Source organism: Fusarium proliferatum, assembly GCF_900067095.1.
Source record: "Fusarium proliferatum ET1 genome assembly, contig: FPRO_scaffold004, whole genome shotgun sequence".
Taxonomy (NCBI): domain Eukaryota; kingdom Fungi; phylum Ascomycota; class Sordariomycetes; order Hypocreales; family Nectriaceae; genus Fusarium; species Fusarium proliferatum.
Window position 1 is genome coordinate 2,764,263 of NW_022194793.1, and position 15,702 is coordinate 2,779,964.

General features: G+C 48.6%; 7 protein-coding genes across 7 annotated transcripts; 4 read left to right on the forward strand and 3 right to left on the reverse strand.

The window, feature by feature from the left end:
* Window positions 1–626: 626 nt before the first annotated feature.
* On the forward strand, window positions 627–1,187 carry FPRO_05062 (uncharacterized protein; the record flags this gene model as incomplete). The annotated part of the gene is made up of 1 exon (XM_031230638.1): window positions 627–1,187. One exon carries the CDS (start codon window positions 627–629, stop codon window positions 1,185–1,187), a length of 561 nt encoding a protein of 186 aa, XP_031080755.1.
* Window positions 1,188–1,439: 252 nt separating this feature from the next.
* Window positions 1,440–1,781, reverse strand: FPRO_05063 (putative UPF0327 protein NCU06495; the record flags this gene model as incomplete). The annotated part of the gene is made up of 2 exons (XM_031230640.1): window positions 1,440–1,637; window positions 1,704–1,781. The coding sequence occupies 2 exons, from the start codon at window positions 1,779–1,781 to the stop codon at window positions 1,440–1,442; spliced, it is 276 nt and encodes a 91-aa protein (XP_031080756.1).
* Window positions 1,782–2,128: 347 nt separating this feature from the next.
* On the forward strand, window positions 2,129–6,317 carry FPRO_05064 (uncharacterized protein; the record flags this gene model as incomplete). The annotated part of the gene is made up of 3 exons (XM_031230641.1): window positions 2,129–2,179; window positions 2,236–5,509; window positions 5,557–6,317. 3 exons carry the CDS (start codon window positions 2,129–2,131, stop codon window positions 6,315–6,317), a joined length of 4,086 nt encoding a protein of 1,361 aa, XP_031080757.1.
* Window positions 6,318–6,460: 143 nt separating this feature from the next.
* On the reverse strand, window positions 6,461–7,627 carry FPRO_05065 (uncharacterized protein; the record flags this gene model as incomplete). The annotated part of the gene is made up of 3 exons (XM_031230642.1): window positions 6,461–7,255; window positions 7,310–7,441; window positions 7,511–7,627. 3 exons carry the CDS (start codon window positions 7,625–7,627, stop codon window positions 6,461–6,463), a joined length of 1,044 nt encoding a protein of 347 aa, XP_031080758.1.
* An 863-nt stretch (window positions 7,628–8,490) lies between these two features.
* Window positions 8,491–11,915, forward strand: FPRO_05066 (uncharacterized protein; the record flags this gene model as incomplete). The annotated part of the gene is made up of 2 exons (XM_031230643.1): window positions 8,491–11,312; window positions 11,360–11,915. 2 exons carry the CDS (start codon window positions 8,491–8,493, stop codon window positions 11,913–11,915), a joined length of 3,378 nt encoding a protein of 1,125 aa, XP_031080759.1.
* A 417-nt stretch (window positions 11,916–12,332) lies between these two features.
* On the reverse strand, window positions 12,333–13,514 carry FPRO_05067 (uncharacterized protein; the record flags this gene model as incomplete). Its single annotated transcript, XM_031230644.1, has 1 exon — window positions 12,333–13,514. One exon carries the CDS (start codon window positions 13,512–13,514, stop codon window positions 12,333–12,335), a length of 1,182 nt encoding a protein of 393 aa, XP_031080760.1.
* Window positions 13,515–14,106: 592 nt separating this feature from the next.
* Window positions 14,107–15,207, forward strand: FPRO_05068 (uncharacterized protein; the record flags this gene model as incomplete). Its single annotated transcript, XM_031230645.1, has 3 exons — window positions 14,107–14,594; window positions 14,701–14,962; window positions 15,019–15,207. 3 exons carry the CDS (start codon window positions 14,107–14,109, stop codon window positions 15,205–15,207), a joined length of 939 nt encoding a protein of 312 aa, XP_031080761.1.
* Window positions 15,208–15,702: the final 495 nt, after the last annotated feature.

The following is a 15,702-nucleotide window of genomic DNA, read 5'->3' on the forward strand; positions in this document are numbered from 1 at the left end:
CCTATGCACAAATCCTGTAACCGACCGTGAAGCAGGATATGAGACATGCCAATTGCTTATCGCTCATTATAATGACGCTCAGAAGCACAGTGTGTCAATGACTGCAGGATATTGAGATACAAGGGAATTTGTTTTGTTGGAGTTGATTTGGAGAAGTAAAAATTGCGTATGTTGTGTACGGGCAGGTAGGTTTGTACGCTCGGAAGTCGTGACTTCCCGGACTGTTATTCCTAAGGGCCCAAGGAAGGTGCGACTACAAGTGCGACCTGCCGACTATAGGCACTGAGGCCTTATGTGAGGGAGCTTAAGAATGGATGGAAGTCTATGCTCGACCTAGATCGCAATTCTGAATATGCCTACTAGTTAGAGGTTAGCATGTTAAATGGTTATCAACTCCACGATTCTCCTGCTCCTATTATTTACCTTCCTATACACTCCACCCACTGTACCCTACATCCAAATTCCTGTGCATCACTAAAACGATCGAAAGCAAAGATAACCTCCTCTTCGCTTAACCCTACCTTCAACGAGCCGTCAGTTCCGTCCGGATCCGTACGGCCTGGAACCGGATCGTCTGCAGTGTAGCCAACATTGCGCGCCTCCAGCTGTTTAAGCCGGAAAGAAGGATGCCCGACGCTAAGCGATCTGTCGACTCGGATAGATTGGAAATCATACTCATCGCCATCGTGGTCTTCGTACTCGTCTTGCTCCTCGCTGTCCTCATCGTAATTGGCGCCAGCTATAGAGCACCTCGAGGGACTCGAGATACTAAGAACGGACAGCGTGAGACGCACTGGAATACGTTGCACCAGCCAGATCAAGGAGATGGAACATATCATGACCATGAGGCTTCATTCATCAAGAGTGTCCGAAGGCGAAGCCAGTCTTTGGCAGAAGAGCTCCGCTTGGAGCTGATTAACCTAAAACGCAACCTATCTTTACTTACAATCCCCTCGAGGAGCCGGCTGGAAAACACAAACACAAGCGGAGCGCGAAGATTTAGCATTGACCAGTTACTGAGTTTCTCCACGAATAGCTCAGGATTAGTCACAGATTGTGAGAGCTGCTATGAGTACCTGGACTCCCCGCTGTCCGCAACAGGAAGGGACGAGGACGCTATGGGGACACAGAGAAGGCAAATTCGACCAACGATGAACGCAGCGACATATGAGGAGGCGCAACGGTAGGACAGCCCCTTACTGTAGGCTACAGGGACAACGATGATGAAGACTGGTGAAAGGTCAGGATTGGCAGGTTGTTGTACATGATACCTCTATTGAATCTGAAAAGCCCATCCTACTCTGACATTGGCTCTCTGTGAAGCCCGCAGCAAAATTCCCTGTGTCATCCCTTAACACATCACCACTTTCTGGTGTGTTCGTTGCTGGTACAAAATAAACGGCTCGTTTCTCTTCATTGGCGCCCACCACTGTAACCCCTTATGCGGACTGCTTCTTGAGTTCTCGCGCAGCCTGCTTCAGGCTGAAGTTGCACTCCTCATAGGCACGACCAGCACCGAAGCCGACACCAACGAATGCGGGCCATGCTCTTCGCTTGAACAGAAGGACGGAGAAGACGACGCCGAAACCGAGACCGAGGGAGGACTTGACAAGGAGGTTGGAGAGGCAGCGATCCCACTAGAATTAATTCAGTACTGGAACTTTGTACAGAAAGCGTTTGAAGTATTCGGGTCTCGTGATTACCTTCTCATTGAGAAGAGACTCGCTAAGCGGCCGGGAAATGGCGCTGGGAGGAGGGCGGGCGACAGTGGAATCGGCCATTTTGAACTGTGAAGTATCGCGTCAGATTCATTGATCGGAGATTAATAGAACAAAAGGAATTGGCATACTTAGGTCGTGCAATTGGTCGTGACGAGCGAAATCAAGAGCTGCAACGAGCTTTATCTATGGACGTGATGTCAAGCTTGAATATGGAACAAGCCGGGTGACAAGAGCCGGGCTGTAGGCGGTGAGCATGGTGAGCCGGTAACGGTTTGGCGTTGTGGCAGAATTTTGGAAATTTTGGGTGGAACTCAGGAAAAGTCGCGGGGCGCATTCAAAGGTCGAGGTTTGTATAGCTTCTTTTCTCAACCATTTCTTTTCAATCATTCCTTTGTAAAACTGTCGCTATGGATGTGTTTATGGCGGAAGACTTCTCACAAGAAAATTCTTCAACTCTAGTATGTGTCTTTCTTGCTGCGTGCTTCCCAATTGTGAATGCTTACACGTGCTACAGCAAAAGATGGACCTGATTAAGACTGTGAGAGGTCTTGACCAAAACGGTCCAGGCGAAGATGGAAAGAATCTAGAAAAGTTATGGAACAGTTTGACTGTATCAGCAGATAGCCAATTCCATGCTGCAGAGGAGAGCAGCTTGCGATGGCTGCTAAAGTCGATGAACGGCGCATCAAAAGATGCCGAAACTTTGCGACGCTGGCCCCTGACCTGGACTATCCTTGAATGTGTCTTTCAGCGCATTCCTTTATTCTCACTCGCAAAGTCTCTTGCCGATAGACGATTCATTGCAGTACTGCAGCAAACTCTGAAAGATATCTCACAACCAGCTACGAACTTATCATTCAGTTCCTCCAAGAGAAAGCGGTCGCCAACGAAGAGCTTCGACCTCGAAGCTCTACGAGATACCGAAGGGTGCCTTATGAGTGGAGATGCTTTACTAAGTGCCCTGAAGACATTACTGGACCGCCTTCGTTCATCTGCCACGCAATCATCCCACGACAAGATCGGCGCAGAGCATATCCGATCTCTGTTCTGTACCTCAGCAGCTGATGCAGCGACCCTGGCATCATTGTCCCTAAAGCTGTGCAATGTTGCGCTTACTAGCGGTGAAGAGCAAGAAGGGAGGGAATACTGGATCGAGACGATATCATCCATCTGGGATTTTCACTTGCAAGGAACCGATGATACACTGGAGGTCGCAGCACAGCTATTCACACCATCCGCTGCCATCTTCAGCAAACTTGAGGGTATCGATGGATCACACGACAGGGTTACACGAGACCCCCTACGGGCGAAATGGACGATCGATTTGGAAAATCTCATGCATCGCAATTTGATACTCCCCGCCCGAGCCGCCTTCATTAACCGACAAGATATGGAACCCATCGCCAGAGCACTTCATGCAGCCGAGAAAAACCTTGAAACGGCAGCTCCTGCGCTGTACTTCTTAGCTTCAAGTGTGACAGATGCTCTTAGTGAAGGAAGGTTACGGAAGGGAAATATCGACTGGATGAAGCAGATCTTCAAAGTTGTGGAAGGCTCGCTAAGAGGACGAGAGAACAGAGATAAGCTGGTGCAGGCTGTTCTGGAGCGAGCGGCTGAAAAGTCAATGTCAATCGACACAAATGATCTGCGTTCTGTTTGTCGAGAGTATGCCCTACAGGAGGATAGCATAAACTGGCATTTAACCGCAGTCATTGCTGGTTGTGATTTTGATGTGTTCAAGCTCCCCGAAGGCGAAAGCCTGCTAGAGACAGTCTGCGAGCGAAGCGTCTCCTCAGAGCTTAAGCATCAGGATCTAGAATCAGTTTCCAAAATCATTCAAGCCATCGCTCAAGTATACCGAACTGGACGAGATTTCGCTGGGTTCCTGAAGTTGTGGTTCCAGCAGCTTTGTAAGGTTGAGAAGAAGAAGACCAAGACTGCCTCACCATGGCTTCAGGTTGGCCAAGAGAAGCAGGGAAATACTTCATTCGAGAGCTTGATTGAAAAGGAGATGTCACCACAGCAGCTTCTGGAGATTTTGGAGTGGGTCAAGGAAGAGAAACTGCACTCCAGGACACTCTGCCTCTTCTTGGACTGCGTTGCTCAAGGCATTCGAAGCGAGACATACGTGGATGCCGTTGGCAGTAAGCTATTTGACTTGGTAAGCCAAGTGAAAAAGACGTCGTCCACCCTGACAGCACTGAAGTGGGGAGTTGTGTCGAAGACCATTTCTTGGGTGACCCCTCAGTCACGAGCTGATATTTGGGCCTCTGTCCAAGGACAACTGACCAAGATTTTGTCTGAGTCACCTCTCGAGTCTAAGGAAACGTATGAAGCCTTCAAATGCTGTTGCCAAGCTTGGGTTTCCTTGAGCCCTGATGACGCACATATCAGCGAGCCCGCAAGCCTGGTGGATGCTTTCACCAATCGACTGTCAAAGGACCTGCTCTCATCAAAGTCCCTGAAGGGGAGAGACCTTTCATCATTCTTACAGCATGGTTATAAGCCAGATTTCCTCGAAGAAGCTGCCCCAGAGCATTATTTGGCCTGGTTTTTGCGGGGCTCTGGCCGTTTAAGCCGATTCGTTTATGGCACCAAAGCTACCCTCCCCAAAGCATTGCAGAATGCGTTATCTCTACCCAGCAGTGAAGTTACTCATTCGAGGGATATTTGGGCATGCCTCCTTGAGAACGAAAACAACATGAACACAGTCAAAGTCGCTGGCGACCTTATCGACCGACTGATCAAGTCGTTGGAAGAGGATGGAAAGGAGAAGCGATGGCCTGCAGAGAGCAGCCAGGCCTGGATTCGGAGCCTGAGCAGTACTCATACAGATGCCTTTACTCGACCGCAGAGAGAACGTATTATGGAATTACTCAATGCTCACAGAGCAAAGACGACAAAACGGATATCGATCGAGGGGTGGAGATACATTCTCGGACTGTCCACTAAATTGATGGGCCGAGCGACTTTCTACGAAGGAATGGAATTCCCCCATTTAGTTGATGTTGCGGATGCTATGTCAGACATCTCTAGCTCCACGCCTACTCAAGACGGCACTTTAATCGATCTGATCGAAGCATATTATATGATGGCGGCGGCCACTATTCGACAGATGGCGGAGCATTTGGACGAGCGAAGTAACAAATATTTTGAGGAGAGTCGCAGTTTCATTTCTGACTGTGAAGAAGCTGGGGACTTGTCGCCTTTCCGCATGACCCTTTTGAAAGCGTTAATCACAGAGGCTGAGAAGTCGCCAAACTTCGCCAGCCATCCTGAGCTAAGCACAGTGTCTGATGCAGCAAAGGATGCATTAGGAAAATGTGTGATTGCAGCTACTGGCTACTTCTTGAAAACGAAGAAGGCATTTGAGACTCACAATGTCATTGCCGACCTCAGGCTTCTTGCTGCAGTCGATGCCGCAGACTCGATGGAGAGTCTTTCAGGGGCTTCCAGACTAAAGGAATCGGACATAAGAAAGGCGGAAAAGAGCAGCCATGCAGCCATGGCGGCAGGAGATCTCCGTGGATGGCAAATACAAACGTTCCTCAGGACCTACTTCTCTGCGCATCTGGAAGAACCCCGACCAACAACGTTTTACAGCATCAGCCAGGTACCACAGGAACTTCGCGAGCCTTTCTTCCAGAGCAATGTTGCTTCGGTCACAAAGGAGATGGACACCTCCGCTAAGATGGCGTACTTGAGGGACCTCATTCATGTGTTTGTGCAAGGTTCGGACTCGGATGGTCAAGCATCGGCTATCTATACCGTTGTGAACCAGCTCCTAGGTAAGACAACTGAAGCCATTGAAGTTGTGTCAACTAACACAGAGTAGCATGCCCTGATCTACAAGGGAAAGGCTCCGGGTTTGACCTGGCGACCGCTCACAGTGAGCTGACCTCAACCCTGTTGACGCTCAAGAGCCAGTCCGTTTGTACCCGAGTGTGTCGTATTCTCTGCACACTCCTGGAGAAGAAGCCCCAGTCGATGACCCAATGGAACATCGAGTTGGTGCTCAATACCATCTCTGACTTGAGCCTGTCAACGAAGACGCTTGACGAACAAGTGTCCAATGAAAGAGTACCCTTTGCCCTGTTGTGCAATTTGATGGAAGTTATCATCAAGAAACACCGTCTCCGGCTTGAAGGTCATCACCACCTTCTCTTGTCAGCAATGCAGGCTCTCCTCCGTAACCTCATTATCAACCGCAGTACTACTGATACCTTAAGCCAAAGCTCGCACGAGACAAAAGCTCATCGCTATGCCCGTCTTGTTACTCTTATCTGCGAACCAACAGCAGGTGCTGTGTCTCGATCTCAGCACCAGAGTTCTCTTGACTCAGCTACAGATGCGGCAAAGCGTTCAGCTGGACGACATATGTACCTGGTCATGATGCAGTACGTCAAGTTACAGCTTGAAGCTGATGTGCCCCGCCGTGTGAGAGAAGCTCTTGAGCCTGCCATGAACTCCATCTTCGATATCACACCCCCTGAGGTGAGGAAGATTTTGAACGACGCCATGGATGGAAGCGGACGTGCTATTGTGAAGGAAATGTTCAAGTCATATACCAAGTTTGGTAAATGGAGCGGCGTATAAACGGGGACTATAGATATTGATAGATACCACCACATACATAGATATCAGAAAAGCATAGCAGGTTTGTTCATTATTATTATTATTATTATTAAATGGGTATCTCTAATCATTACCTGGATTTTTTGGAACCTGACAATGCATTATTAAGCGCTTGGGGATTTCTTGTTGTACAAGCTTGGGTGGCCGTACTTTTTTGCGTGGCTCTTGATCTGGTGATCAAGAATAGGACGAACAAAGATCCACACAAATGTAGCAAGCAGAGCTCCAAGAACGTCAACGAAGCTGTTCTTGGGAGTGCCACCAAAAGATGCCCACTTCATGAGTGAACCAAGGAAGTTCACAGTAATATGGTGCTGTCCAGCTTCCAGACCCTTGATAGCTACCGCAGCAACTTCATCTGGGGTTTGCTTGGGGTCGTCCTTCTCAATGGTCTTGGTGATCTCGGGCTTATGCTCGTTCTCGCGGACATTACCAGGGGAGAGAATGGTGCCAGGCAAAACTAGATGGACTTGAACATTCTGAGGATACAGCATGACTTCTTGCTGGATACATTCGGCCAGACCTTTCATTGCATACTTGGAGGGGGTGTAGGGAGTGTATCCTGGAGGAGAATAGCAGGCACAGACACTTCCAGTCATGATGAAGTGCTTGGGCTCCTTTTCGACAGGCTTGTCTATAGCGAGCCACTCACGCATAGCGGCATGTGCCATCTCAGCTGTGCCCCAGAAGTTGACGTCCATGTGCTGTCGCATTGACTTCATTTCCATATCGACGAACAATTCGGGGAAGGAGAATCCAGCGATGGTCCAGACGATATCAGGGGCTTGACCATTGTTCCAGCTGATGACTTTTTCGAGGAGAGGCTTCGCGTATGATTCGGCAGAGACGTCGGCGGCGATGTAGTGGAAGCGTTGGGTCTGGGGATTCTTGGCTGCGGCCTGGGGTCAAGTCAGCGTATAATTGTGAAAGCAGATGGAATAATAGCAGCGGACCTTGACGGTGAAGAGTGCAGCTTCGAGTTTACTGGCGCTTCGAGAGACGAGAACAATATTTGCGCCCTTGGCAGACAATTGAGTGGCTGCGCTGAGGCCCATGCCTTCGGATGCACCTGTGATGAGGACTGTCTGTAGGCATTGTTAGTCGTGCTGTGGTAGAAAGGGACTGATCATGAGACGTATCATGATGGGACATACTTTGCCCTCGACGGGGAATTTGTTGCCGCCAAAGAAACCCATGATGAGCCAACCGACAAAAATAGTCACGACAGAGATAGCGATGTAAGTAACGAGTGTCGTTGGGGAGAGATCCATGGCGAGAGAGGGACAGGAGTGTAGATAAACTTGTACTGTAGCTAGCGAGGGGCAGAAAGCAGGGAGATTTTAAGCTGTAATACAGCCCCTGCTAAGTCCGCCTATCCACTAAAATACAGTGTCGTCCCCGCTTATTTAGGTCCCCGAAAGTGGACGCCACAGACCGTTAAGCTTCCATCCAATCCACTCGACAATAACTCCATTTTCCTAACGTTAAGTGGTTTTGACAACCTACCGACCTCTCTCCAGTGCAGTTCAAATGGATGGATGCAACCCCTGGCTTACAGGATGGACAGCATGTCCCTAGGGCTGACATGTTGGATGAATGCAGTCAGATCAATCATTAGCTTTGTTTTTCGCTTTGTGCGATTGGATTCCTCGGGCTGTAAGACGGACATGGACGAGATTAATTCAGGGGTTACTGTCCAACATGGTGCCCTTGTGATGATTCTTTCAGGTACAAGGACGTGACGAGAAATATTTTTATAATGAGATTCTGTAGCAATTCCGTTCCTGCTACAAAACAATCTGATAGGAATTTGCAGAAACTTTATATGCCATAAGAATAGGTACTAAGGTATTAGAGGAAGGACATATCAAGGCCGATGATGAATAGATACATAGTATAAAACTAGTAGCATCGCACTGTATTTCATTTCGTTGTGGCTGAAAGTTGAGGCTGACACGCTTTCTCACACTCGCCCTCTCAGTCAACTTACAAGAAGATAATTGTATTTTGTTTCCGTTAAACTTATTATCAAGCCTCTTTTCTCAACGATGCTCACAAACTCTTGCTCAAATCCACATAAACCATCTTTACAGTAATGGGGATATGACGAAAACTCTGTCGATCGACCAGCACAATGTCCAGCAAGGATGAGGACACCAAGTCTTCGGTACCTAAATTTGCATCTTTTAAGCCAAAATCCGAGACTTCCGACTTGAAAGCACCCAAATTCTCTTCTTTCAAACCAAAATACAAGGATAAGGATAGGGACACACCCACAGGATCTAGCGCTAAGGACGAAGGGCGGGAGCGAGAGCGAGAGCGAGAACGCGAGCGAGATTCCAGGAGGAAACGAAGTCATCACCATTCTGATTCACATCGCGACCATCACCGGCCAAAAAAGCATCGCACAGACTCTCGTGGCCGACACCGTGAGACATCGCAAACTGGTCACTCTGAAGCATTTGAGCACCGCCTGCTCACCAAAGTTACACGAAGCAGTGACGATGCATCGCGTCTGTACATCATTGACACTAAAGGGGATCCCTTAATCATTCGCTATGGAGGTCTTGACCGGTCTCAGGTTCCTGTTTACTATCGTGATGGTTATGGAAAGGTCCTCGGCACACGAGGTCGTCTTGTAATTCATCGCGATGGACCTAGAGATCAGTTCAGTCTACGTATGCCCGGTGAAGGTTCATATGCCTTGAAAGATAGGGATGGTCTGCGCTCCAGAAACTGGCGTATAAGACCTACACCGCTGAGAGTCAGGAAGCAAGAGATCGATAGTCAAGGTGAAGAAGACGGCGACTTTTTGGCACTAAGCTCACCGAAGAAGCGTAAACACTTGCATCGAGCCTCTGAAGAGTCAGAAGATGAAGAGCAACCGACTTATCGATCCATAGAGGGAAAGGCAAAACCACGCCAATATGATGGCAGCGACTTGGAATCCGAGTCAGACGCGGTTGCAGACGATATCAATGTCGACCAGAATAATCCCCTGAAATGGAAGTCGATTCAGCTCTCGAGACGTGTCAAGGACCAGCCAGATGATATAGATGCATGGCTCGAGTTGGCAAACCATCAAGATGCCCTTTTAAGAGCAGGCGAGGATATCGACCACAAGGCGCTTGAAGCTGAGGTACACAGTTTTGCGGAGATCAAGCTGCATATACTTGAATCAGCCTTGTCTAATGTATCAAACCACCAGGATCGTATTCGAGTGCTCATTCCTCTCATGCGGGAAGGCATAAAAGTATGGAATAGCAAAGTCGCCGCCAAGAAGTGGCTTGATCTGCGCGAGGATGAGGATAAGAGCTTCACTCTGTGGAAGACGCATCTTAATTTTTCCATGTCTAATATTTCTGCTTTCCATTTTGACACCCTCAAGCAAATACACCTGGATAGAATACGGCATGTTATATCTCGATCAGAAGTGAACATCGAGCCCGAAGACTTGAGGGAAGCTATCTATGTCTTTCTGAGACTTACCAGGTTCATCCATGACTCTGGTTATAAGGAGCTTGCAGTCGCAGCCTGGCAGGCTTTTATAGAACTCAACTTCTTCCGGCCCATGCCACTGGATGACCAGAGTGCAGCCTTCGGTCCACTTCGAGACTTTTGGGAGAGTGAAGTCCCGAGGATAGGAGAAGCAGACGCTCAAGGTTGGGCGAAATTTGTAGCAGATGGTGGAATAGGCGATGCTCCCGAACCACTACAAGATATCAAAGGACCCGAATGCCAGTCCCGAGATGACTACAAACGATGGGCAACCCTAGAGAGCTCACAAGCCGATCAGGCTCGAATTCCCGCTAGAACCATGGACGCAGGAACAGAGGACGATCCATTTAGAGTGGTGATGTTCTCTGACATCGAGCCACTTCTGTTTTTCGTTCCAAAGAATATGCTACCTGCTGTACAGGAGCAAGTGCTGGACGCATTTCTGATATTCCAGGGATTACCCCCAACATTCTGGTCTGACCACTGGACCGAAGAGGCGTACCATGATCAGTTCCTTGCAGTTTTCACATTGCACATGGAGTCGAGTGCTCCCACACCACTATCGGGAGACGAGGATCCGACTGAGATCCAGAGGAAGTCCCCTCCTTTCCACCAGAACCCTCTTTGCGTCTCGGAAACACTCGACGTCCTTTTCCCTCACTCAGAATGGTTCTCCTATCTACCCTCAAGGAATAGAAAGAATGACGTTGAACTTGGATTTATGGCCAACGCAACGAAGCAACTGGTTCACAATGCCAACTTTGAGGGTTTAGCCACATATCATTTGGCATTGTCTCAAGTTCAAGATGGCTCCAGTGTTAAGAAAGCGGCCAAGTCTTTACTGAAGCGTTATCCAACGAACCTTGGTCTTTACCGAGCGTACGCTATTGCTGAATATACAAATGAAAATCACGAAGTTGCAGCCAAGGTATTGTCATCAGCGACTGAGCTTGTGTCGGTTAGTAATCTGTCTTCTCCGACTTTGACTCGTCGCCATGCTAACGAGTCACTGCAGAACTCACCAACAGCAGATGTGTTTGCTCTTTGGAGAACTTGGTCATGGATGGAACTTCAGAGGGGTGATATACAGCTAGCAGTTCGAATATTATGCTCCTCTGTGGACGATGCTCTTCGAAGGTCGGCTGGAACCCCTGAAGTATCATCGACACATATTCTCAAAGCCCACCGAACTTTCTCGTCTTTGACGAGTGACTTTATTTCCGGTGCGAACCTCGAGGATGCCAGTACTACTACCGAGTGCCTAGTCCTGTTGTCGTACTTGACTTCTGAGAGCTGCACAGAACCGATGTCGGCATCACAAGGAAGTATCTCGGCTGCGATAGAGACAGTGCACCGAACATCTCTCGAGTTCAAGTCCCGAGGCTACCAAGCATCTCGCGCTCATGAGCAATTACTACAGTTTGCGTCGAGGCTACTATACTTGCACGCAAGTCGAGGGTGAGTCTCAATTCAAAGATTGTTATATTATTGCTAACAAAGCCAAGACCTTTTCGTCGCGCATATCTGCTCGAGCAGCTGAAGAAGTTCCTGGTGTACTTCCCGAGGAACACCATATTCTTATCACTTTTCGAATGGGCCGACTCCAGTCTTCGCGTCATTGACGAATCGAGAACGCTTCTGCACGAAACAGTCTTGACTCCAGCTCAGGATTGCCTGAGTAGTCGAATATTTGCCGTCCATCACGAGATCGAACGGGGAAACGTCAACACAACAAAAGCAGCTTTTGAGCATGCCGTTTCAAGCGACACTTGCAAGTTTAACACTTGTTTGTGGATACATTTGATCAGATTCTGCAGCACACAAAGAGAGCTACGATCAAAAGCTAAGGATACCCTGTTCAGAGCCCTGAGACACTGTCCCTGGTCCAAGGATGTCATGATGGAGGCTTTCCTCACTTTGAATAGACAGATGGATTCTTCGGAACTCAAGGGTATCTTTGAGACCATGACTTCGAAAGGCCTAAGAATTCATGTTGATCTGGAAGATTTTTTGGATAAAAGGAAAGATGCGATGCGAGTAGCGAAGAGCCAGCGAGTATAGGAGCCAACTATACTTTGGCACTCCAAATTGAAAGTTACTGTAGAAAGCTTACCACGATTGATGATAGTAATAAACAGGCCAGTTGGTAACTTGAATCAGTCATAATTCTTCACCGGGTTTCCATGTTATTACATTCTGCAAGTCCAGAACGCCAAAAATGATTGGTCGCAAGATTAGACCGGCTTTGTGAATTTATTGAGGAAACTGCTATAGGGGCTCTACATGTTCAGGATTGCTTATGGTAAGATAGTGTCGAGAGCTGACGCTCGCTCGCACCTAAGTTCATCGTAGGAGTTACACCCTTGACCTCGGAAACCGAATACGCCTTGCACGCCGGAGACGCCATCGCCAAACTGTCTAGCATGATGGAATCTTGAACAAAAGTAACACTATGCGCCTGGGAAATAAGAACACGCTCTATAAGCCGCCTTGAATCGAGACGGCCAGAAGGATCGTTCCTAACTGCTTCATGTGCTTGGAATCTTTGACGAAGAACGGGCCATACTCGTTCATCTCGAGAAATGAATCCTTGGTTGCACTTCGAACGCTGCGGGCACAGATGTACTCGACGTACTCGGCATTGAAACTTGCAATGATGAGATAGATCTCGCCGTGATCCTGGGAGACCAGGAGACGTGTGAATCTATTGGACGCAGGCCCAGTCAGGGGTGGAGGGTCTTGGGCTATCCAGGCCGCCATCTGGGCTGTTTCTTGCATGCGAATTCCATCAAGGATCTCTGGAGACGCATTCCGAATGAAAGGCTTAACTTCAATGATAGCGCGGGTGTTCTTGTGGTTGATTCGCAAAAGCCCATCCACGCGTGCTTCGTAGACTTTATCGTTGGCTTTTTTCACCACAAAAGGCTGCCGATAGAGGGACCACTCGCCCTGCACAAGATCGCAATGAAGCGTGAGGGCATTGAGGAGTAGTATCAAGGCGGTATTCACGATCTGTTCATCCTCGGTCTGAACATTCTTTGCATTCTCTCCCGAGGTGGGTGAGTGACCGGAGAGTGTGCTCAGTGGACTTGAACCTGAGGAGTAGTTTGGAGCATCTGGGCCAAGGTTCAGATCCTCCAACAGGTCCATGACACTGTCCATGGCATCAGAAACGTTCGTTCCACCTCTAGGGGCACGAGTGGGTGTTTCAGGGCGCTGGGGAAGGTTGCGGCGAGCTTGGCTCCGAGTCACTCGAGGACTGAAATCAACCTTGGAAAATGCGTTCCCGGATGGCTTCTTGTTTGGCCGAGTAGAGAGCCTTTGGTAGTAGTGGACCAGTGCGAAAGTTCCTCCCATGATCCTTTCCTGAGGCTGGCCCAGAGAGCCGATGTATTTGTTCCAAGGGTCTAGATTATTCAGATAGGAGCTTGCTCTGCTCAGGTTCTGACTGTCTATCCACCTCTTGCTTTTACAGTCCTCCTTGAAAGCAAAAGCTTCGCGAGAGGCTGGCCAGACTGCACGAAGCAACAAGAACTGGGGCTCTTCCACCTTTGAGCCTGACTGCTGAGGATGGTCATGGATAGAAGAGTCGATAACTGCCCGCCGGGTCGCGGATGAAGCCCATTCCCCGAGGGTCCTGGGTAGTTTTGACTCTGCCATGGCTCAAAGTTGGGATAATTTGAAGTAAAGACGGTACAGGATAGATGAGATAAGATGAAGTTGGGTATGCTGGTATGCCTGATATGTAGAACTTTAGTAGAGAAGAAGCAATACATAGCCACGAGACAAACCATTGCCCAGTCTATCTATCTATCTATCTATCTATCTATCTGCCTTCATAGCATAACCGCCATGGGACTATAACAGGCATGCGGTGCCTAGCCGCCCAGAGTTGACAGGGAGTACACCCCCATCGCTATATTTGCGGCTCATTGCGACAAAATGTCAGGTATCTGAAGTCCTGGCGCTTATCTTGAGATGACACTGTGACTGAGGTTTCCAAGGAGGCTCAATATTTGGCCCCGCGCTTGCGGGTTGTTATAACAACCAAACAAACCCAATCAGGGCCCACAATTTACACTACCGCTCGGCTAACCCCGGTGCCTTAGCCTCTGAAACTCAGCCCTGCTTAATACTACATAGCGGACAGCGTCTACACAATAGCCGAGCGCGTGAACAAGAAGACGATACCTCCATATGTGACGAACCTGGCGCTTATTCAGAGCAAGAAGGTCTTGATAAGAGCATCAAGATGCCGCCACAGAGTAGAGCCCAAGGATCCCTCAGTCAAAGGCGACCAGAAAACAACGCCCAGCAAGTTGAAGCAGCAGCCATGAATCGACACAGAAACGATCAAAGACGGGCGAATCTCGAGAAGATCGCCCGTTATATCATTCATCCCCTCAGCCAGTCCCCATACAAACATGTGGGCATGGATTTCCTCAGTCGATGCCGCATCAAATGCAAAGACATGGACTTCAAAACCGGCCAAGTGGGCAAGCAGACAGAACAATTCATCCAACCTATCCCCCCAAAAGTCGTTCAGCAGTGGCTTGATGAGACCAGACCACCGCCCAAGGAGCGTCGAGATATCGTCAATGAATACTCCCACGAGTTCCCTAACGATAATCAGTGGGAGGCTACAATGATATGGAGGCGCATCAACGCGTATATTTCTGAGTCTGAAAATGCCCAGGGAAATTGTGTCATGACCACTCATACTCAATGGCATCATGCGAAGTATGGGCATCCTTTTCTTCTTCTTCTTCATCATCATCTTCTTCTTCTCTTCTTGCCCTTTTCTTTCTTGAGACTTAACAGTAGAGCTGACAACAACTATTAACAGCCCCAGCAATTCCCGCTTTGTCAACCGCCTAGGTGAAGAGAACGCCAACTGGCAACTCAAAGGTGTTCTTCGACAACACCTCCCCAACCAATCAAACTATGATCGCCCTCTTGATCCCAACAGGCCTCACGCTATTTGCTATCTTGCAGACGGAGCAGAACTGGTTGATGACATGCTCTTGACCAGCGAACTCACCACCTTGCTACTCATGGCGACCGACACAGCCCTCAAGACTACTTGGCAGAAGCACAAGCTGATCCCGGTATGGGACTACCTCGAATTCTTTTGCTCTTTCGCTGACACGAGTTACTTGGATAGGTGACTCTCATTACTGGCTCGTACAGGACTGTTCGGGTGTCCCAGTGCATCCTGGATGCAGAGACGGGGAGTATCGAGATACGTAAATCGCCTCTTATTACTTTTGACAAAGGTTTGTTGGCCGAGTGGGCCAAATATTTGACTCTACTGGGCTGGGTGCTCGGTAAGCCAGTAGGGCAGACAGTGTGATTATCACGATATATTATGAGCGTACCTATTTTGTTTCGAGAGTCGTTTTGGGTAGGAGTTTGGCGCAAATTAAGACCAGACGTTACTTGGAAGATTTTAGAAGAGAGCTGCAGCTGGAGGTGCCGGGGTGATAAGTCATCCTGGATATCAAAGTTGAGTTTCCCTCGCATGTATGTGAAAGTAAAAGTGTTCAGAGCAATATGTGTGCAAGTCTACATAAGGTAGTAAAGGGCCTCACCGAGCCTTAGCAGTGACCGTGATTTGCATCGTGAACCTAGTTCAGCTGAGTACTAAAAATAGCACACACCATAACTAGGTAGGTATGCATAACAAAATCATGAGATCTGTAATAATACTCAAAGAAAGTCATCGGATTTATGTAGAGTATGTAACAAGCACGGCTGTGTACCTTTCTTTGACAAGTCGTCATGGCTTTGTTGTGTTGTGTTGTGCTGTGCTGCGCTGTGTTGTCTGGTGGGGTCAGAACAGGGGCGT